The sequence below is a fragment of the Manduca sexta genome, chromosome 20, assembly GCF_014839805.1.
Source record: "Manduca sexta isolate Smith_Timp_Sample1 chromosome 20, JHU_Msex_v1.0, whole genome shotgun sequence".
Lineage (NCBI taxonomy): Eukaryota > Metazoa > Arthropoda > Insecta > Lepidoptera > Sphingidae > Manduca > Manduca sexta.
In genome coordinates, this window is record NC_051134.1 from 8739338 (window position 1) to 8763850 (window position 24513).

General features: G+C 37.7%; 1 protein-coding gene across 1 annotated transcript; it reads right to left on the reverse strand.

Annotated features, from left to right (window-relative positions):
• Positions 1 to 12670: 12670 nt before the first annotated feature.
• On the reverse strand, positions 12671 to 15040 carry LOC115448141 (flexible cuticle protein 12). The gene is made up of 3 exons (XM_030175456.2): positions 14938 to 15040; positions 13480 to 13595; positions 12671 to 12965 (listed from the first exon to the last, which is right to left on the reverse strand). The coding sequence occupies exons 1-3, from the start codon at positions 15016 to 15018 to the stop codon at positions 12776 to 12778; spliced, it is 387 nt and encodes a 128-aa protein (XP_030031316.2). The 5' UTR covers positions 15019 to 15040; the 3' UTR covers positions 12671 to 12775.
• Positions 15041 to 24513: the final 9473 nt, after the last annotated feature.

Consider the following 24513-nt stretch of genomic DNA (forward strand, 5'->3'; position numbering starts at 1 on the left):
TCGCAACGCGACCAAGCGCGGACTGCTGCCATGAAATTACTAAAAGAACCTAAAAAGAATTTAGATTTTTTGTTAAGTATCTGTTATTATTACTCGATATTGGCAAAATCACCGATATATAAACGTGGCAGCCACAAAATAAAAGAAGAAAAAGGAGTTGTTCTTTAAATTTGTATGTGTATGTTTAGAGTTTACATTTCTAGAACAGAAAAACTAACACTATAAAATAAAAACCGTATTTCCAAAACTCATACGAAAACCCTCACAAAACAAGATCCCGTAAAAGAATTGATTTCCTCAATCGAAGACTATCTGTCAACAGAATTATCTTAACCCTACGTTTACTGTTTGGGTCAGAATGATCCGCATACCTGATGCGCCGTCACGTGCCGCACTTTGAATGGCAAATCACGAAGGTAGACCTTCGGGGCCTCGGAGACCGGGTATGAAAATAAAATGATTGCGGAGGGTCCGGGGGTGTATTAAAATATTCCCTAAGGTTGGTCCGCGCCACCTGATGTTTGCATCCACTTGTTTATTTCGTGATTTTTATCTTTGATAAATCGTGTGTGAGATTTTTTGGGGTCTAGTTTGTTTGTAGTTTCATTTAGGATATCTTTTTTGTGTGCGATGAAAAGTTTGCTCGCCTGTAATTGACTGACATGTTGCGCAAACATTAGCGATTCTGGTCAAACTGACAAATTATAGCATGACTGACGAGGTTTTGTTGCTAGACAGGAATAGACGATGCAGTAGTAACTTGGACAATCTTATGCTTTTTGGGTTTCACTTCATTTACCAACAGGCGCATGGAAGCCACTTTGTCGTACTACGATAAAAAAATGCGGGAGTTGCCATATAGTACAAAATGGTAAAGGAGATTGTAACTAAAACTAAACACAAACAAGACTCTACATCATTTATTTTCGTCTTACATCATATAGGCTGATGGAATTGACACCATTTCAAAATGTAAAGGTGCTTATACCGTTTCTTAATTTTTCTACTCTGAGTTCGATCATGTATTTTTATTATTTTTTTAATATTTATTTTCGAAGAAAACACAACGAAAAATGCTTGATGACGTCACACATACAGTTGAATGAAGTTGTACCTTAATCCACCTTACTATTTATTTAAAAAAACTAAAACACCGTTATTTGTCATTGTCAAATGTCAATATTACGATAGGTCCGTCACAGCTGTCACTTTCAAAGAGAGAGAGAGAGAAACAAAAAAACTGTCACTTCACTTCTTTTTTACTGCAAAGCAAATGTCATTACGTCTTGAGCCATATATGTGACGTCATTAGGTGCTTGCGTTGTTTTAGAACAAAACAAAATTCAAAGTTAAAATCCTGAATGAAAATATCTTAATTTTGAAAAAAGGAAAAACATGGGTCCCATAATTTTAGATCTAGTTTCATAAAATATGAACATTTGAGTATGTTGAAGAAATGAAATGTTAATTTCGGTGTTGATCCAATTATAGTTAAATTATAATTCTTAAAAAACTCACGTAATACGATACGATAGGGGTAATTTAAATACTGCTATAACTGAAGTCGCTAGCACAAATACAAATAATTAAAAACAAACAATTTACTTACATTGCAATTCATACACACAAAATTAATTTCCCGTAAAATATACCAACAGCGAGTTAAGCAAGGTGGATGCAAGGGTTGTAATGAATCGAAGCCGGCATTATTTAGCATGAATTAAGAATATCTGCGCCAGATTAATGGAGTTATCACTGCAACCTCGCTCTACAGGATGATGAGAAACCAAGCTAGCCTGTGGATTTAAAGATTTTATACTATTTAAAAATTAAAGTCAATAAATAAGAATTAAAATAGAAGAAAATTAAAAATACTTCCCAGTATCAGCCCGGAATCCATAATGTTCTGTATAGCTATAGACTCCCTATCACATCATGAAACGGAACACACAGGGCTTATAGTAAGTGTTTTAGTTATACCTTTACTAACCGCTTCAGGGATAAAGGCTTTATATGAGTGTGTGTTTTAATAGAATCTTTATTAATATCTCGCGTCACCTTAATTAATCTACTTATACGGCACAAATTGGAATTTATATTTTATCAGCTACTAGATGTCTACTGCTGAACATAGGCACTCTAAACTCTTACCAGTCCGAAACTATTCTTGCACACACAAATTGTTGTGACATTGTAACAAAATAATTACGAAATATATTTTACGAATTATTGTTTATAATCATTTTCTGTAATTTTATTTATTTTTGTATATTTTAAGCATTTTTGTATTTTTTGTTTATTTAAGTCTGATTTGTAATAAACAATTTGAATTTGAATTCGAATCGTTTAAAAAAATCCACATCGACCGTTTCTTTTACCGTTGAAGCAAGCTATAATTCACAAAGAATACACACTTTTTTAGGAAGTCAGAGTCGTTTGCCATTGGGATTTGAACCTGCGGACATTCGTCTCGGTAGTCCATCCAACTAGGCCATAGCCGCTCTTTAGTTCGTTGCATTTTATACTAACTTTTAATGATGTCAAATAATAGTTTCGTGTTCGGTGATTCCGGATTTAAAACATAACAATCGTATGACTAATGATTAACCTTGAATCATCCTTTACCATAAAAATATTTTAAACTGATCATTGACCTTTAATTTAAATACATTTTGATAAAGAATAATTACCTTAACCTTTTAAAAACTAGTTAAAACACTATAACTAAGAAACATAAAATATATTTCTGCTTAATATATTTAAACAAAAATATTTTTCGATTCCAAAGCGGCGATAGCCTAGTTGGGTGTGGAACGGACTGCCAAGACCAATGTCCGCAGGTTCAAATCCCAAGGGCACACACCTCTGACTTTTCTAAAATCATGTATGTATTCTTTGTGAATTTATCGTTCGCTTTAACGGTGAAGGAAAACATCGTGAGGAAACCTGCACATCTGAGAAGTTCTCTATAGGAATTTCGAAGGTGTGTGAAGTCTACCAATACGCATTAGGCCAGCATGGTGGACTAAGGCCTAATCCCTCTGAGTAGTAGAGGAGGCCAGTACTCAGCAGTGGGCAAGTATGTAATACAGGGCTGATATTATTTATTATTATTTATTTTTCGATTCCAAACTCACGGAAATGATTAATATTCAGAAACAATATTCTAAAATCGATAATTCATCGAACTTTTACAGAGCGATTCGGTTCCTTAACTCTCTACTATTTTGTTACATTACTTATGTCTGTATATACAATATGTTTATGGATTTTCAACCTTAAAACAAACTATTTCAAAATGAAACCTCCCTGTATACGCTACGAAGGTACGCTCCCGCGGGTAGTAGAATAAATTACGTCGTATAATTCCTGAATTAACATTTTTAATCTGAGACGAAATGTTACGCGAATAAATTAAGATGAGTAGATCGTAGACAAATGATAACGCAGTCGTTAACTGGCTGGATTATCTTACCTTTGTTATATAGTGGTCGAGTTATAATCTACGTACCGCTTTTGTATAATTATATCTAATTATTAAGAGATAACATTTATCTGCTTTAATGTTGATATGGCAAATTTCCCATTCAAATTTACACCCTAAAACACATTAATACTAAAAACTATTTCCCAGTGCTAAAACACAGCAATAATACTGGCCGTACATCACGCGGTCAGGTGACTGATTCACTGGACAATATGACCGCTTGAAATACGGTAATGGGCCGATTCTGCCCGGGCCTTGGGGCCGCTTGTACGGGAGGGTTAACTCTGATGTTTATTGGTGTTTAGTAAGATTAGTGATATTTTGAAATTATTTATAAACAATATAGACACAGATCGGTGTTCCTCGAGTGCTATGACTTCCTTCAAACGAGGCTTACAAAGAGTGCTCACCTCTCGGTAGGCAACGGCCTACTGTGCCTCTGGCATTGCAAAAGGTGGACCGCTTACTCCTTTACCTACTATGTTGATAAAAAAAACATAATAGAAAGGAAGAAAGAAGTTTACTGTCGGAACAAAAGTTAAAAATTAAAAACACAAAATCCTGTATAACATAAACAATAATTGCACTAACAATAGGTCTCCAATACTACACACACTATCAAAACGAATTGTTTATTACGTCGCCATTCACTGGACAATACGACCGCTTGTAATACGGTAATGGGTTGACGAGTCGTTTGTGGAGGGTTCGGTGTATGCGTGTCTACTTAGACTATTTTAATGTTCACAAGATTTTGGTTCTTAAAACAAGATTCTAAATGAATATTTTAAAGTAAATCCTATGACATTTTACCGACGTCACTCAGTAAATAAAGCTGTATGTTAAAATAGTCCATACGTTTAACAAGAGATAAGCACCTCGAATCCAAACACGATTCAAATGTAGAAGATAAGGCAGACAAATCCGCGCGAGCACGCCCGAGTGGATTTATATGTAAATCTGGCGGCAGGTGCGTCTGTCTGTACACGGAACGCGCCGGAATTGTAAACTGGTCTGTGTTCTGCACCTAAATAATGCAAATAAAAATCGACCGAGTGCCGACCACCTAACGCCATTTACGATGCAAAGAATGGTTACCACATTTTTTAATTCTTCAAGTCAGCTAAAATATAGCTAATAATTATTAATGCTCAAAAATTTGTACTCTGAAATGACACTCGTAGCATATAAAAAGGTGGAAGTCAAGGCACACGAAGTATATAATAGCTTATTGTGACCCTTATTTTCTTGGAGTGTCATATATACTTTAGGTCCATTTGCCTGAAGTTAACCATCGTGCAAACGTGCAAAAGCAATAGAGCATCGCTATAATTGACTGGTGAGAAATAATAATCTCTCGTCAGTCGACATTCTACCTGACTTCACTTATGTGCAGTAGGATCAACATCCCGGGCGTCAAAAAAATGTTTTTTTTTGGTTCTGGTCGATTTCAACGGCGGAATCGAAGACTGCTACTTGCCCTATATAGCTCATTACCAGAGGAGAAGGGTTCACATAAGCCGATTCCTGCCGGCTTCCCTTCTTGAAGAACCTAACTACTATTAGAACGATTTTCAGAACGCATTTATGCATATTAGTGTTTATCAACGGCGAAGGTTCCAGTGGCGAAGAGTCCATATAACCCAATTCCTACCGGCTTCACTTTATGTATATGATTTGAAGACCGCATTAATGCATATTCTTTATTACCTATATGTTGTGTCGGGTTCCCCTTGCACTAAACGGCGGTGGTTAAAGATGAGATTTTTCGAAAGGGATCCTGACAATATATTGCTACTAATATGCATAAACGCGATCTGCAAATTGTTTTAATGATAATTTGATTCTACATAAAGGGAAGCCGGTAGGAATCGGGTTATATGCACCCTTTGCCACTGATATATGGTGGCTTTATCTGGTCGTTTTATAATTAACGGGAAAGATGACCGAAATTAAAATATGAGAAAAAACTCCTTATTTCAGAAAAAAACAAGATAAAGAAAAATACGCTATTTCAACTAATTTCTAAAGTTTTTTAGTAGGTGGAAATGTTCCGAAGCTATAAATGCCAAACTGCGTTACAAAGTACTGATACTGCAAGGTGAAACTTTAAGGAAAGCGCGATAGGGATGGGAGTAATCGCACATCGATAAAAATATTCTTAGGTGAAAAAACATTTTTTCAGAACATAAAACTAATATATTTTGGTATAATCAAACGAAATATATTCTTACCTGTACCTAACTCTAACAGAAACCAAACTTGTTGCCTTTGAACAATGACATTACATAACCTATGTGAATAATTTCGTGGTAGAGGTATCAAATGAGTAGGTAAGCTTTCGTAATGGAGACTTTGAGGTAAAGACGCGTAGATACTTTTTTGGTCTAATTTAGACTATTTATTTAGACTGACAATACTATCAAGTATTAAGTTATAGAAACTTACATACTCTATTCATTATTCTATATGCATGTTTCCACATACAATACACATTATTGTGATAATGAGACTGCCTCGGTGGCGTCGTTATACTGCATGCACGGTATGGCAACGCTCTGAGGTCCTGGGTTCAAATCCCGGGTCAGACAAAGCGATATTTGGGGTTTTCTGCTCAGTAACAGCCTTGAATCTGGAATTTATGCCCGATATGGCGATAAGCTCGCCCCCTATCACATGATGGGACAGAACACACTTGGTGAAAAGTGGGTGCCTAGGCTGCGCCTCTGAATACCCCTTCGGAGATAATTGTGTAAAGTGTGTTTGTTTTATAATGAAGCGCTATGATCCAAAATGATAAAAATCTCGATAATATCGTATTTTCCATGCATAGTCCCATCCCTAGCGCTAAAGGAAAGTGAATTCTTTCCACCTGATAGAACTGTTATTAGCCAATTCGATGCCCATTCCGATCCTAATAGAGGCGTAATAAAAGGGACTCGATGTCCTTCCCTTTTATTTCTTTAAAGTAAAAAAATATTCAATTTGCTACGTGGTTCTACGGTTGGATAACTTTATCGAGGTACATTGTTTTAAGATAGAAGTATATTTACTACTGATTGTGCTGTAATACAATAAAATATTAATAATACCAACCCTGTATTATATATTGCCTTTTGCTGAGCACGCGCCTCTACTGCTGAGAGGGATAAGGCCTAGTCCATCACGCAGTTTGGTTGTCAGTGCGGGTTGGCAGACTTCACATGCCCTTGAAATTCTTATGATGAATTGAATATTTATGAATATAACAAAAAAAAAGACAGGCACAATTATTCCGCCCTATTGAACTGAATATAAACAGGCTGGTCCGGGAACGGGACACACATGGGCCACTGTGGCAGGTTATAACACAAATCTTCGAAACTTCGAATTTTTTTTTGGACGAAACACACTCCCAAAATTTCGAAATATCTTCGACGAGTGCATGTTCCAGAATGTTCCATTCCGTAAAACATGAATAAAAAAAATCATTTCACGGATCACGTATTCTCCCCCGATCAAAACGCATTTTTGATTATATTTCCATCTCTTTCCAACGAGGCAGTGAGAGCCCTTTAATGACAGGAAAATTGAAAGTTCCCTGCAAAAAGTTGGGTAACACTCGTAAAAAGTGTTTGTAACGTGAAAATGATTCCACCGCCCCTAATGGCGCCACCTTCGTGTTTTTATCACGGCAGGGTACCGTGCATCAGATGGTGTACAGAAGTACAATATCTATGAAGTAATTTGTATCTCTCCAGAATCATGGTGGCCTCTTTTAGTGGATATACCAGAGTTCCATGGAACAGGCAACTATGATAAATTTTCTCTCATATACGGCATGCAATCTTTGAAATCTCCCTTGCATCAGTGCTCCACGAACGCTGGAACCTGTCCTTCTTTAAACGAGTCTTGGAGTATTCACCTCCCAGTAGACAGCGGTTTATCTGTGTCCTGCCATTTCATAAGTCCATAGGAGTCGGTTACCACCAGGTGGACGGATTGCTTGTTTGTCTATTAAGGCAAATAAAAGTCCACATCTAGTTGGTTATAATGTAATATACATACTTGCATTCACATTCACCATTCATACATTTATAATGAAAGTCACTGACATAGCCCAACGGATTAGTAAGCTGAAGTGGCAGTGGACAGGGCACATAGCTCGAAGAACTGATGACTGATGGGGCATGAAGGTTCTGGAATGGAGGCCATGAACTGGCAAGCGCAGCGTCGGACATCCACCCACGAGGTGGACAGATGACCACATAAACGTTGCAGGAGATTGCTGAATGCGAGCCGCTTCCAACAGGTTGATCTAGAATTTGTTAGGGGAAGCCCATGTTCAGTAGCTAGCTGATAGTTATAATAATCCTGCGGTGATGGTAATGAGGACTTACATCCAGCTTCTGTCTTGGACAAAGCTGTGTGTCCACAAACTTGAATTGAGACGTATTTTACAGAAACATATGCTCCCAAAAAACATGATCATACCTTTTTACCAACCGTGCGTTATTGAAAGTAATAAATCAGGGCTGCCGTGTGCCAATACAACGTTATATATAACACGTCCTGAACAGTTGTTTAACAAATATACCGCTTGTTCTTTTGTAGCGTCTACGTTGTAGTTCGGTGCCAGTTACAAGCTGAAGGGATCAAGTTATTTTTTATACGCGCAAATTTACTCCACTGCGCCTGATGGTAAGTGGAGTGGTATCCAATATAATGTGTACTGACGAGAGATGATTACCCCTCGACAGTCGATTCAATTATGCCGGCCTGTTGGAACCGGATATACACAGGCTGATCCCGGAACGACACACTTACGCGGGCTACTATGGTGGATTTAACACCTTGTGTACAGTGGTTGCTATCCGGGCGGATATAAAATATATCCATCAGCAAATAAAATTTAAAAGCGGTACGCCCTGATTTTCGACATGGATCATTGATCCTTCGCGTATACGACGTTTCCAATAATACTTACACCAGGCCCGGACTACAACTATCTGAGCCGCGCAACGATTTTTAATCCCCAATTTACTCCATCAAAGATCGGCAGCACATAAATTAATAAGACCATCAATTCTCATTAGTTCAGCAATCTTTAGTTATCTTCTAAACAAATATGGAATATTTCCACCCGCTGCCGCTCGTAACGGAATCCACGTGCACGTAGCGGCAATAGATCAAGCACACCTGTAATATTAACGCTTCAACATCAACACCATATGGTGCCATGAGCATGCACGCACTTCCTATTATTTGTATCATCATTTTGAATAGTGTTCTAATAAATACTTTTAACATCGGTCCTCTGATGGTTAGTGGTATCATGCATATCATCATCATCATCAACCCTGTATTATATACTATCCCACTGCTGGGCACGGGCCTCCTCTACTACTGGGAGGGATTAGGCCTTAGTCCACCATGCTGGCCTAGTGCGGATTGCTAGACTTCACACACCCTCAAAATTTCTATAGAGAATTTCTCAGGTATGCAGGATTCCTCACGATGTTTTCCTTCACCGATAAAGCAAGCGATAATTCACAAAGAATACACACATATTTTTTTTAGAAACCTCAGAGGTGTATGCCCTTGGGTTTTGAACCTGCGGATATTTGCCTTCGCAGTCTGTTCCACACCCAACTAAACTATTGCCGCTCATATATCTTTAAATAAAATTGATTGACAAGACAAACGAACCACTCGCCTAATATAAGGAATATGACTGCGTATACTAGCAATACGAGTCGAACTTTTAATTATAAACCTATATATTGTCTCGATAATTGTCTCGCCAGCGTTGTTGTATTACTGTATGACTGTAGTACTGAGGTCTCGGGTTCGATCACCGGGCCGAGTAAAATTTGGATTTTTCTACTCAGTCGGCCCGAACTCTGAAATTTGTGGCTATATGGGACGGAAGACATGGCTGAAAGTGGATGCACTAGCTGCGCCTCTACCTACCCCGTCGATGTTAGTCTCATAGTGCCAAATTATATTTAAAAAATCCGTAGATTTGTATTATCTCTATTCAGTCAAATATAATTGGACTAGAGTAAATCGATACCTCACTGACACAATTGTCACAGTGCCACACTAGTTAGCTACCACGCTGTCTAACGTGCAATCTCTGAATCGGGGAAAGTGATATTTAGTTTTTCTGCTCAATATCACCCCTGACTCTGGAATTGTGCCCGGTAAATGGTAATAAACTGGACTCCACGAGAGCCAAGATAGTTTTTGAAATATGGGTGCCTTACATCTCTGCCCACACCTGAATAGACATGTTGCTCTTTTTACGGTACATCAGATCCAGGATACATCACAAGATCAAGGTGTACCGGCGATATCTGATACGTTCCGGTAGCTTCATCGCATTGTAATCGAACGCGTGAGGCCGTGGCACTGATCCATATTCTGATCTAGACCTACATTACAAGGTTACGTGAAGTCAGCTACTATTTTTGTATGTGTACGGCATTATTACTATCAATAACAGGCAATTCAAGAAACTTAAATATGATCGTCATACAACAGGAAAACGTAACGTGGGCTCTCCTGTCCTCTGGCCAGATGGCGCGACCACTTTATGCATAAAGTTGCAGACCAGGCTCTGCGGCGTAACTAGTGAGAGGCCTATATCCAGCAGTGGACTGCAATGGGCTGATGAAAACAGGATACAAAATCAGCGTTTCTATACTAGAAATATACCAATCATAAAGTCCTTTTTAATTTAAAAACAAAAATTTATTGTGTTTGGTTCATTTTCGCGATCGATCCAAGAAGAGCAATTGGATTCCTTTTTTGAAAACAGCAGTTAATCGTCATAACGTTTGACCATAACATTACGCCGTGACATTAATATATTAATATCACTTAAAAAAGTACTTATAGAAAAATTTACAAGAATTATTGAGTAAATGACTTATTTTTTTATATGCGTGCACGGAGAAGTAACTCCATTACACCTGATTTTAAGTGGAATGTCGACTGACGAGAGATGATTATCCCTCAACAGTTGACACAATTATGCCGGCCTATTGGAGTCGGATATACACAGACTGATCCCGAAACGCGACACATTAACTAGGACCACTAGGGCGGGTTTTGACAACTTGTGTACGGTGATCGCTATCTGGATATAAAATATATCCTACCACCAGCAAACCATCATTAAATAAGACAGTTCGTAGGTAACATAGAAATGTGCCGTAAAATCCCTTTACGTCTACAGAGGTAAGGCGGTGCATTAGCACCTCAGTATCAAAGCGTCTTTGTGCAGAGATGTGATCTACGCGCGTGTGATACGAAAAAAATATGCTCTACTTATAGCAAATAGTAAATTCACTTACTGTAACAAAATATAAACAATGTAATTGCAATGTTTATTATTATTTGTACTAGTGATCGTCCGTTGGTTGAAAATCGATCGCTACTTGAATGTATTTGTAATATATACATAAATTATTTTTTTATGCACTTTTTTATATGAACTTTGATAATTATCATGTCAAATCTCACTCCTTTGTGCGCGCAATGTGCTTAAAAAGGGATACCAAATTTTTTCTTCACGTATTAATATATGGATTGTTATTAAATTATCAAGATTTTGTTAACATCGTAGCAACTGTTACTGCAATTATTTTGAAAAAATGAGTAAGTTCAAAACAGGAATATTGTGGTTATTATTAAAGCGAACCCAAGGTAGTCCGACCTCTGACTTATTGAACTTATCATAGTTATTATTACTTATTCATTTAACGGTGAAAGGAGATTTAAACAGGGAACCTCTATTTTGCCATGACCTACCGTTTATCCATATCTTTCAGGAAAAGTGCATGTTAGCACACAATTAGCAAATATTTAAAAAAATCATAGCAACATTTTTTATTAACACTAAGTTTCATACCTATTTAAAATCAGCACTTTCTAAGTTTTTTAACCTAGTTAAAATTATTCAAAAAAAAAGTCGTTTAAGTCAATTAGTCTTTCGAGCGTCGATATATGACTTTATTATAAAGAAAAAATTATAAATCATTATTATTTATGTATAAATAAAAAAAAAATATCAAAAAGTATTTGCCGAGTTAAAAAGTTTATTAAGCCCCAGAAAAAAAATATTATTAAAGTAGAGCAACATCCGCAGCGTTGCCGCGTGGTAGCACCATTTGCCACAATGGAACTGCTTTTTGGGTCTTTTGTGGTTTTTCCTTTGATTAACTTTGATCTAGGTGAGTGCAGCCACCTCGTGTGATACGCGCTAATGGATTGTTACACACAAAGAGCTTTCACCTGGAGCCTTCTGGAGCTTTTGTAACGAGTTGAGACTTGGGTGCTTTGAAGTCTAACGTTCCAAAGGCGTTAATCTGTAATTTTCTTTAGCAATGTCGTCTATCGCTTTTATAATCTCTTTTGCTATCTCCAAATCGGTCGCCTAAAAGAGACCAATCAAAACAAGCTTTATGTAATCATTGCGATTTATTATTGTTATGTGGATGCAGGACATGGTCTAACTTTGTGCCAAATTTCATCCAAAACCATCCAACTATTTTTGCGTTCAGTAACTATCGCTATTTTTCTATATTATTATTAAAGAAAGAGAAATTTTAAAAAGAGTTATTAGCTTCTTGATTTCCTCATCTTAACGGGAAAACACAATTTGCTCTTGAGTAATTGATGATCTCAGCGAAATATTCAAAATAATTTTAATCTTGCAAAATCGATATATGGAGACAAGTGGAAGTCTTTTAGAGCCTGTTACATAATTTTGAAGTAATTATTATACACCTGTGTATGTATATTTATGTATATTCTTTTGGCTACCATATATTAGAGAGATTGAACTTTTGTATTTAGTCGCCTTATAATATATTCGACAGTAACGTTTAGTGAACCATCATGAAACGGGCCCTTATATTATGGCAATGAAAACAAGCACTGAAGCGACGATATGGCTTTACCTAAGACCTTAGCGACCATACAAAGTGTAAAACCCGACATAGTTGCCCACATATGTCGCGTTCTGGAATCAGACTGTGTATATCCAGTTTAAATTAATTTGTATTGACTGATAAGGATAATCATCTCATCAGTCGACACTATTTGAACTCCACTCCTCGTAACATCCAGTGCCGTGGAGTAACTTTGCTGTGCGCGTACTGAAACTCTACTAAAGGATGAAATGATACGACTATATTAAATCAGTAAGACATTTTATTCGCTATCCTTATCGCTATATGTGCAAGATGGATATAAGAATTCTCATATCCATGCGGTGTCAGTTTGGACTAGATCGGTTGTTTAGGCGACGGGAAGATGGGCACCCTCGGGCTGGAATCCTTTCTCGTTGGCGATGTACTTGACGAGGTAAGTGACACCGTTGTCGCCGACGTAAGAGTACTGGCCTTGGACCTCAAGAGCTTCGTTCTCAGAGCCGACGTTCTTGAGGACAGCGGATTCCTGGGCGGACTTGCCGTCGCTGGTCTCATAACTGTAACAAACACGCATATTCAGAACTGTACCTACTCAAACAATAAGGAATTGTGCCAAGTATTCGTATCGAGTAAGTTTTTTTTAATAATTATATCTATAGTCTTTTGACAATACTATGAATCATGAGGTAATTAATATAAATAATACACAATGATCTCCTGTTTTGGAGTCGATAAAAAAATGCAAGCTGCCGATTCCCATACGTTCAGGGTTTGTTATTCAAAGTTTACACGCTCCCAATTTTTTTAAGTCAAAATTTTTGCACTCACGGGGCGCTGTTCAAAGACCCATACAAAGATTAATCAGAACTATGTCTTTATTAATACTATTTCAAACAAGCGTACAAGAGGTGCTGATCTCATCTACATTACATATAACTCCTACTGACCATCTGACCTCTATTTAGGTGACCGCAGTATTTGCTATTGTTCATGGATAGTCCCAAATCGGGGCGTGACTTGCTCTCTTATCTCTTAATGTATAATAAAAATGTGAACGGTTGCAGCACTTACCCGAATTTGTATCCGTCGACTCCGATGTTCTCGTTGACGTAGCTAACCACGACGGCGGATTTGGGGTCAACCGGGACGGCGGCAGCCACGGCGACGAAGAGGGCGATGACAATCATCTGCAGAACAAAATGTAATAATATTAGCCCTGTATATACTGTCCCATTGTTGGGCACGGGCCTCCTCTACTACTAAGATAAGACCTTAATCCACCACGCTGGCCTAGTGTGGATTGATAGACTTCACGCATCCTCGAAATTTCTATAAAGAAATTCTCAAGTATGCAGGTTTCCTCACGATGTTTTCCTTCACCGTTAAAACAAGTGATTTCACAAAGAATACCTACATAATTTTAGAATAGTCAGAGTTGTGTACCCTTGAGAATTGAACCTGCGAACATTCGTCTCAGCAGTTTGTTCCACACCTAATTTGGCTATCGCCGCTCTACAGTGGCTTAGTTTTATCAAAGAGCAGAGGAATTTTGCCAGTTCGTGATAAGGGAAAAGTTTGATACCATTTGATTTGCAAGTCGCTAGTCTACTGCTCGTCATCTTCATTGACTAACCGAAATGCTACTTTACTATTCTCGTCATCATGAAGGTCACTGATTCTCATCATGCCAATGTTAGCATCGGACACAAATAAAAATCCATGTTCATCAAATTACCAGATTGAACCATAATCACCATGACATATCGACTATTTTTATTTTAGTAAACAGGTATTTATAGTTTCCAAATGTCAAGGCAGTGAAGCTGTTTTAGATTCCGAAGATTCACTTACGAGATCATCTCATCTAATATTCAATCCTTATTGAGACACATGGACGGAATCTAAATATAATACAATAGTTTTATTACTAATGAATTTGATACGCATTTTAAATTTGGTTTTTAAATTTTTGTTTTAGATGAGTGTGTATTATACATGTGAATACATTTACATTTCATTCCAAAGGGATAGGCAAAGATGCAATTAGTACACAAATTTCTCGAGCTTATGTATCACGCCTATTGCAGGTACACACATCCGAAAACACTAAAATGTAAAGATATGTTGATCTAAAAGTTAACGCAATCGTGTACGTGTCCAGGGTGTGCCGCAGCCGTGTCAATAGTGGTTAAGAGCCTTTATTTGTGACCGCTTGTGGTCAACTTACGTCATTATTTTACTAGGCATTTTTGTATGTATAAGGAAAAAATCTCTAAACACCTTAATAAGCTTTCCTTAAATTTACATTATAGCATTTACCTATTAAAAGGTTATATGTATCCAACGGAATGCAATCATTGGTACTATACATCAGTGAAATTCATTATGCTATTAATTAGAAGCTAATTATAAAGAAGATATTATTTGTCAAAGAAAAAGAAAGGCATTGAAATTAATATTTAAATGGAAATAGCAAATTAGAAAAATGAAAATATTATTAAACATTGTAAATAGTATTGTAATACTCACGGATCTCATGGTGTTTGGGTTTGGTGAAGGTGGGTTGTCAAGCTGAAGGATAGCGATAGGCGACTGTACCGCATCACACATCACCAACTCTTTTATACTAAACGGCGAGTCGATTTTGCATACATTAAATGCTCACACTTTATGATACTCGATCGAATTATTAATAAAACAAAAGGCAATTTGAATACAAAGTGTTACTATTACGCATGACAGGATTTGATGCGATTTTCGACAAATATTTGACCAGTCCTATCATATCAGGTTCCGAACGAGAGACCAATTGATCATAAAAAATTGAAGACATGATGTCGATGTTTCTATAAATAATTGCGTGGATACATGCCGATTCGGCCTGGAAGTCGTTAGATGAGGGCTGTCATCACCAGTGGACTTCCCATGGCTGATGACGACGAAGATATTTTTTTGACTGACCGGTATGTGGTTCTTAATTCCAAAATGAGGATGGAATCTTGTAGGTACTACAAGTGTGGAAGTCAAAATATGAAAATTTATATTTAGGGTAACGGAAAACTTCAAATATCGTGAGGAAATATACATATCCAAGAAGTATACGTAATAATTTCAAAGTTACAGAAATCCGCCAATAAAAACTAGGCTAGCGTAGGTAACTAAAGCTTATTCCCAGCAGTGCGATAATACATAATACAGGACTCGCCTATTCTGCCTCGATAGCATAGTTGTATTGCGTACGCGCTACGGCCACCGCACTGAAATCCTAAGTTCAAGTCCCAAATAAAAATAATGATCAGTGGGTTTTTGTATTGAAATTACTTAGCTTGGATTCACGAAGATGGCAGTATTATACTCCGATGCCTCAGAAAGAGCGGAAATCCGTAGATCCTGCATCTGATTTCTTCGGTCTTTTCGTATTTTTTATGGTCATTTTGATAGCATACTCCGTGGTGTTTATTGAACAAAAATGCTCTCTTTCTGTTTCTTTTTCTTTTGTTATATAATAATATGCTCTTTGGTATATGCCCTCGGTGTAGTATATTAACAGATTATTTTAATGCGTGTTTATTTTTATTTAAGTGCAAAGGACTGCCGAGACGAAGTTTCAAAACCCAAAGCAATCACGTCTGACTTCAAAGTTACGTGTATATTGTTTATCTATAATTATCATTCGCTTTAACGGTGAAGGAAAACATCGTGAGGAAACTAATTTAGCTATTTTTTGTATGTGCACGACAAAGTGACTCCACTGTACTTCACGGTGAGTGGAGTGGGGTACAATAGAATGTCGACTGACGAGGGATGATTACCCCTCGGTAGTCGATACAATTATGCCGGCCTGTTGGAATCATATTATATATAGGCTGATCCCGGAACGCGAGGCACTTTCATGGACCACTATGGCGCGTTTTAACACCTTGCATACAGTTATCCGTGTGCCAACACACTATAGGCCAACACGATACGCGAAGGTCTAAATCCTCTCCATAGTATAGAAGGCCAGGGCTGGTATTATTAAATATTATAAGAGACGTATGATCTTAATATGTATGAGGGTGTCGAATGTGGTTTAGTTGCATGCAGTGCTTTATAATTAAAGGTTTTGGTTTGTATTGATATTCTATAAGATTGTGTCGGTCACCAACTGGCGAACGGAACGCAATAGAAAACTACTTTTACTATGAAGTACGGATCCTCCAATAATACAAGGAAACAATTATATGTAATTTAAATTTACTAAGTGTTAATAAAACATGCCACGTTTACGGAATATTTACCGAAAAGTATTCGTTAAGTGATTATTTAACTTCGGAAGTAGTGCAAGTGTAAATAGAATGATAAATATTCATTCACTTATTAATTAACAAACTATGGATAGTTTTGAATTTTCGAGTTTATATATTAGAAATATAAGCGGAAACCGTTGAATGTGGTTGACTGGTGCACTAACATAGATCATGATTTACATAATATGTACATAATATCGATCCAATATTTATAATCCACGAATATTTCTTCCAATTCTGGGTGTTGTGGGGCCTAAATTTTTCATAGTCTCTCATACTCCCGAAATTTGTGTGTATTTACATAATAATAATATTATTATTATTATGTAATATAATATGCCGCCCGCAGGGGCGGCTTTGTGGCGAGCTGACGGTGAGTGGCGACACCGCGTTCCCTGATTCCGTGGGGGCTAAATGAGACCCCCTGACCCTTGGCTTGCCTTAACTGGCCGGCTAGTCGCAAGAGCTAAGAACCTCAGCTCCAGGGTGGAAGTGCTCAATCTGCGTAATAGCGAGGAAACCCGCTCCGGGACGCGATAGCGACCCGCGATGGTGAAATCGGTGCACACCTCTCGACACCCTTAAGCCACCCACACCGGTGTTGCGTCCTTGGCTTACGCCACTTATGGGATGCCCATCTAGTGGGGGCAAGTCACCGTCTGCCTTGAATACATAAGATTGAGACATTTTACTTGGCAGGCGTCCCGTTGTCTCAATCAATAGCCCAGCAACCAGTCCAGCTAGATCCCATCCATAGACCCAATATAATTCCCATCTTTTCTGCAATAGTCCCTGCACCTTGCAAGCGCTGTCTTTGTCTGTATTTCCTCCATAAGTACAGACAGAGAGAGTACTTGCAAGGTGTATAAACCCCAACTAGAGTAATGTATCTTAAAGGGGCCTCTACGTGTTGGATCCGTGTCCCCACGCAAGCCTTCCAAAAGGACCGGCCTTTATGCCGTGATTTCCCGCAGGAAAGATACAACATAATAATAATATTAGCCCTGTATTATATACTGTCCCACTGCGGGACACGGGCCTCCACCTCTACTGAGAGGGATTAGGCCTAAGTCCAACAAACTGGCGTAGTGCGAGCTGGTAGACTTTACACACCCTTAAACTTCCTATAGATAATTTCTCAGGTATTCAGGTAACCTTACGATGTTTTCCTTCACCGTTAAAGCAAGCGATAATTCACAAAGAATACACACATCATTTTAGAAGAATCAGAGATATGTGTCCTTGGGATTCGAACCTGCGGACATTCGTTTCGGCATTCCATTCCACTAGGTTATCACCGCTTGTGTTTATAAGGGTTACCTATTTTACATCTACAATTACAGTAATTTGTAAAGTGTTACTTACTAGAAGACGGGTATATGGCTTCATTTAGTAACGCAATGACTTGTATGTAGTGTGACTGACTGATGTACTTAATTAAGAATACTAGTGGCAGCCCACGTGTCGAAATTCAACCGCAGTTTAGATTATTTCTGCACTCTTTTATATGAACTTTAATTATTCCGAATCTCACAAACCTGCGTGCGCGCAATGTGCTTAAAAATGAATACATTGTTTTTTTTCTCTGCGTATTAATAAGATTACAATTGTATTATTACATACAAATATTTGGCTATTCGTTATATAATAGTAAAATCAGCTCTGTATACTTCTTAAATATATAGAACTTCTAAGTTATGCAGATTTCCTCACGATGTTTTCCTTCACCGTTAAAGCAAGCGATATTTCATAAGATATTCGTTAACTAACTATGATATTTGCTACATGATTGTACCAAATCCCGCATATGAATGGTTCACATAGAGGTTATCATCCAAAATATTTTCGTACAAGCTAATGCTTTTCTTTTTTAAAATGGTAGTATCACCCTGTATACATAATTTACACCTGAATGAACGACTTGACAGCGGTTGTAACTCTGTCTTACAGAAAACAAGTTAAAACTTTGGCGAAGGGTCCATATTCTCGATTCTTGCTTTCCGTTCATAATTCATGTGAAATCTAATTATAATTAAAGCAATTTGCAAACCGCGGTTATGCATATATATACCTATATGTTGTGTCGGGTTTCCTGTCGGTAAATTTCACCTTTCGCCTCTGGTGTGAGGTTGCTGCTGCATTTCGTATGGTGAATGAGATGGTGATATGATGGTAAGCTATCTAAGCGGATAACGCCCACCGTACACAAGGTGCTAAAACCCGCCATAGTAGCCCACGAAGTGTGTCGTGTTCCGGAATAAGCCTGTGTATATCCGGTTCCAACAAGCCAGCATAATTGTGTCGACCGCCGAGGGGTAATCATTTGGTTTACCCTCGGTTCGTAAGTCCGACATTCTGTTGGACCCCACTCTACTTCCCTTCAGGTACAGTGGAGTCTCTTTGCCGTTTACGTAAACCTAAAACCGGTGGCCCAAACACCTCCTTCCGTAATTTCTATTTCTTTCCTTCATATCCATTACCACAACTTTACTACTATTTTGATTTATATGACTACCTCGATGGCGCAGTTGTATTGCATACACGGTACGTCTATCGGTTTGAGGTTTCGTTTCCCGGCTCGGGCAATGATGACGAATTTTTCTGCTCAATATTAGTAGAGTTTGGATTTGTGCCCGATATTTTATTTTAATTATAATTAGGAAACTTACGGCTAATAGAATTCATAATAAAGCATACAAAAATGCCAATTACAAGTTTCCATTATTAAATTTCTCAATTCAAAAATAGTAAATACTGTGGTTCAAAAACGAGTAAATAGAAGTAAGATTTCTACTGGTGGTAGGTCTCTCATACACGAGAGTCCGCCTGGGTAGGTACCACTACAATATCTATTTCTGCCGCCAAGCAGTCGTGTATAGTCACTGTTGTATTCCGGTTTGAATGACATTGTAGCCAGTGTAACTAATGGACATAATGAGACTTAACATCTCATGTCTCATGAATATGATGGCGCGCGCGGTAGAATACCAAACAATACTTTGTACTTCAAAGTGTGGAATGATGTTTCTATCGTTTATGGGCGATCGTGTCGCTTACCACCACGAGAATGACTAGCTCGTCTCGTCATTCAAAGAAAGAAATAAAAAAAGAGTAATTAGGTCCTGAAAAAAGTAGTATGATGACAGCGTACGTCATGGAACGTAACACGCAGGCAAAATGTAGACGCTCCAATTGCGCCTTCGCCTACCCATTCGAGGACAAAACGCGTGTTGCGTGTTTTGTAATTTATTCAACGGAGCTCCAACATTAAATGAACCACTTGTATAAAAAGCAACCGCTTCTTCAAAAATAAACCTAAAAAAACGTCCCACACCACGTCTAGCGTTAGAATGTATACTGACCTTGACATTCACTTTCAACTTCATTCTCTCTAAAGACGCGTCGATGGACATAAAAATTATTTAACAGTTCCAAACCGGACTTTGTAATAGCTACGGTGAAAGGACTGTTCACACCTGACGTGAAATAAAATGCTTTATTTATTGTGGAAGCGTGTATGGGTTGTTAACTTGTAATGTTTTAAATATATCACGCTGGCGTGAAAGTTATGTATTTAACTTTACGAGTAACGGATTAAATTCGGCATTATTTACCAGTCTTTAGTTGTTCCATCTTTTGCGTTGAACTATATTTTCGGAGTAAACTAAGTCGATTCAGAGATTAGCCTAAACAAACACAATAAAAAAATATGAATTTTATTTGAACTGTATGTGTTCTCATTTTAACATTGCGTTACTAAATAAAACCACCATGTGTTCATGTGTTCCAAATAGAAAGACACTGCAGCCAGTGTAATTAACAAGCATTTTAAATTTAACACTAATGTCTCGAATGACGACCGCAGTAGAATACCATGCATGGCTTTGTAAGCCAAATTACAGCTGGTGTTGTCACCGCTAATGAACAGTCTTGTCGCTTACTATCAGGTACGCGGCTTCATATTCTTATCCGCAGATATTTATATCCGCCGAAATAGTAACCACTCTATACAAGGTGTTAAAACCGCCATAGTTGCCCACGGAAGTGTGCCGCGTTCCGGGATCAGCCTGAGAATATTCGATTTCAAACTGGGTGGCTTGATGGTGTCGATTGGCGATCAATGATCGTGTCTTGACATTTTATCTGGAGCCTACTCCACTTATCATAAGGTGCAGTGTACCTCGTGCCATTTAAAAAAATATAAGTAATAAATAATATTTTTATTTTTAATACGCGTCGTATGTCGTGTCGTGTTCGTGTCGTTGGATGTAAACCAATTAGAGACTAAAGTCCAAACCATCTGCCAAATATCGAATATAACATAAAATATTGAATTGCATACATAAATCAAGACATTAAGCTATCAATTTATAATATTCACTGATTTTTTATTATGTACAGAGATGTGAACATTATTATTAAATCATTGAAAAGCGGTAGCCTAGTTGGGTGTGGAACGGACTGTTGAGACGAATGTCCGCAGTTACAAATCCTAAGGGCACACACCTCTGACTTTTTGCGTGTATTTTTTTGTGAAATATCGCTTGCTTTAACAGTAAAGGTAAAAATTGTGAGGAAATCTGCATACCTGAGAAGTTCTCTATAGGAATTTTGAAGATGTGTAAAGTCTACCAATCCGCACTAGACCAGCGTGGTGGACTAAGGCCTAATCCCTGTTAGTAGTAGAGTAGGCCCGTGCCCAGCAGTGGAACAGCATATAATAGAGGGCTGATATTATTATTATTAATGAAACTGAATAGCCGGTGTAAGTAAATGGCAACGCTTTGTCTAATTTCGCGGGTAAGCAACAGTGTACTAGTATGTCTCGATCATTGAAGCAAGACTACGTATTATAGGAATAAGAGAGAGCACACTATATTTTTTTCTAATAATCAAAGTTACATACATTTATTATATTTATATATTTATTCCTTACCCTACTTTATTTATGTGTAATTACAGTTTTATGCAGGACGACATAATTATGTCAACTGAAGAGGAATAATCATTTCTCACCAAGCCGTATCCTTATAAAAAAACCATATGAATTGCCATAACAATATTGACGGAATCTATATAATGTATAATTTTTTTTAAGGATTCAAATAAAACATTTCATTTCATCTCATAACACAGACGTAATATTTTCGACAGAAGTATCAGTAATTTTGATTTTTACTGTTTATTAGTAACCGGGCTGTGATGTTTAAAGCCAGAGGAAACAAGACAAGGCATTATTAATAGCACGTCCATCACCTCGACTTCTACAAAGTTTGGCCGGCATAATTATATCGATTGCCGAGGGTTAATTATCTCTCGTCAGTCGGCATTCTTTTGGACTCTATTCCGCTTACCATCAGATGTAATTGGGTAAATTTGTCATGTTGGTATAAAAAAAATATCATACTGTGCATAAAATGTAACCAATAAATTATTCTAAATTTGGTCTGTCAGTTTGTTTTTAATGAACCATTCATTTAATGTAAATTTTAACAAATATCCAAACGTTTTTAGCAACTTTCACTTTTACTACCAGACAATAAGATTCTTTATGTCAAATCTCGAGATCATAGTCATCGACAAATATAATTTTTATTAATGTTGTACCCAGATATTTGTCTCGAGATTAAATGTTTCTGGTTTAACAACATAATAAAACGAACAAACGAATCGATAAACTTCTAAATTTTTCTTTGATTTACGTTAAGAAGGTGTATTTCACCTTGACATCAAGGCCATTTAGTTTTCCATAGCTATATAAAGAATTCAAATGGGTATGCTGGCAGTATCTCACTTGGATCCGCTACAGGAGGTCGGTCAGTATTGGAATGAGAGGCGCTGCTCCAGATCCGACTCTTCAAACTTGTGATTGCATGCACCTGGTTTACCCGTGATCATGGACATAAGGGAGAGAGTGTAGGTATGGCGGATTTTAGTCGGTAGTACGTTTAAAACTGGCTAGTCTAGGAGAAATCTTTAGATGAGATATCTCACGACAAACGCATATTATCTCAGCTTACTTAGCTGTGGAGCTGGGGCGGTAGGTTAAATTATCGACTCTATAGTTCTAATTGGTAAATTCAATAAATAAAATTAAATAATACTATTTTACGGATTATATCTGACCACGTCCGCCCCGTGATCACGAATTTACAAAGTCTTCAAAACTTCGGGAGAAAATAATAATACGCATAACGGCAATAAAATCCGAAAACTAATTTTATTTCAAATAAACATTATACAATCAAAATTTTACAATTTATTTGATACAATCGCGTCGATAGGGTTTAATAAGCGTTGTTGACATTGTAGAGACTACAGCGATAAGTCGCGATGGGATCATGCCAAACCAGCCAGCTAAAGTCCACTGTTTTTATCGTAATAGAAAAAATATTATCAATGAATATTGTGAACCGCATCGCACTTCAACGGATTTTTTGTTGCAGATTATGGAAATGAACATCGTCGCACAAACGATGACTTTCTTATTCTATTTTCACTTACTAATACAACCCTAATTCTTATCGATCGCGATAATAAATCAATCAAAATAAACATCGATTGACACCCTCACATATTATTAATTTATTATTTATTACTTTGAATGATGAGACGAACTTGCCGTTCGCCTGATAGTAAGCGATACGCCAGTCCATAAACAGTAGAAACACCATCGAACACCTTGAATTACAAGGTATTGTGTGGTGTGCCACTGCGGTCGCCATCCTGAGACATGAGATGTTAAGTCTTATTTTGTCCAGTAGTTGCTCTGTCTACAATGTTTTTTAAACCGGGACACGATAGTGAGTACATAGTGCTGTTTGGCAGCAGAAATAGACATTGCGGTGGTATCTACCTAGGCAGCCCCTTAATTGTGTGAAACCTCCCACCAATAATGATTTAAAAATATTTTATATTTCGTATTTTACATACATGCAAAATAGTATATTGTAGCAAAGCATGTATTTTGCGCAGCTCTGACTATGAAACAGTTATCGAAGTTGCTGAAATTAACAACAACCGCGATACGCCTTAGATACATGCACTCTGCTGACAGTCTCCGCTGAATTGCCTATTTGTAGAAGCGCAGCTACCCTAGTACTAGGCGGTCAAAGTCAAAAGGCCTCCTGGACCCTGACCATTAAACCTCAAACTGCTAGATTTCTCAAGAAATTTTCGAAGTCTATAAATATAGCCCCGGCTGTAAGATCTTGCTTTTAGGTCACAATCCAACTAAGAAAGCATTTTATCTACTTACTAAATCGGGGACTCTATTTTGCTCCCGCCCGGGTCGCTCTCCGGATCCGTCGAGTTACATGAAAATAAACTAAACTGATTGAAAAGAGCAACACCAGAGTTTCTTGCCCGTTCTTCTCTGGTGAAAACTGCTTTCCGAACTGGCGGTAGAGTTAATATTGACGGAATCTAAATAATGTATAACATTTTACAGATTCAAATAAATCATTTCATTTCATGCACTCGGCTGTGGGGGTGAGCATTTTTGTGCACATGGCCCCTTGATCATTTTTTTTTATAAGTGCACGCCAAAGTGGCCCCACTGCACCTGATGATAAGTGGAGTGGGGTCCAATAGAATGTCGACTGATGAGAGATGATGACCCCTCGGTAGACGACACATTTATACACAGGCTGATCCCAGAACACTTCACACTTAGTACGCCACTATAGCGGGTTTTAATATCTTGTGTACGGTGGTCGCTATCCGGCCGGATATAAAATATATCCCACCATCAACAAAACCTTACTATACCACTAGCGCTTTGTCTATTGAATTAGGAACCGTGGTAGTCTGGGTT

Excerpts from the sequence above, each read along its gene's own strand:
- LOC115448141 (XM_030175456.2), bottom strand. The coding sequence starts at position 15,018 with ATGTGTGATGCGGTACAGTCGCCTATCGCTATCCTTCAGCTTGACAAC. Across the intron at positions 13,596-14,937 it reads ACCCAAACACCATGAGATCC|ATGATTGTCATCGCCCTCTT; the intron begins GTGAGTATTACA and ends TTTGTTCTGCAG. Across the intron at positions 12,966-13,479 it reads GTCGACGGATACAAATTCGG|TTATGAGACCAGCGACGGCA; the intron begins GTAAGTGCTGCA and ends TGTTTGTTACAG.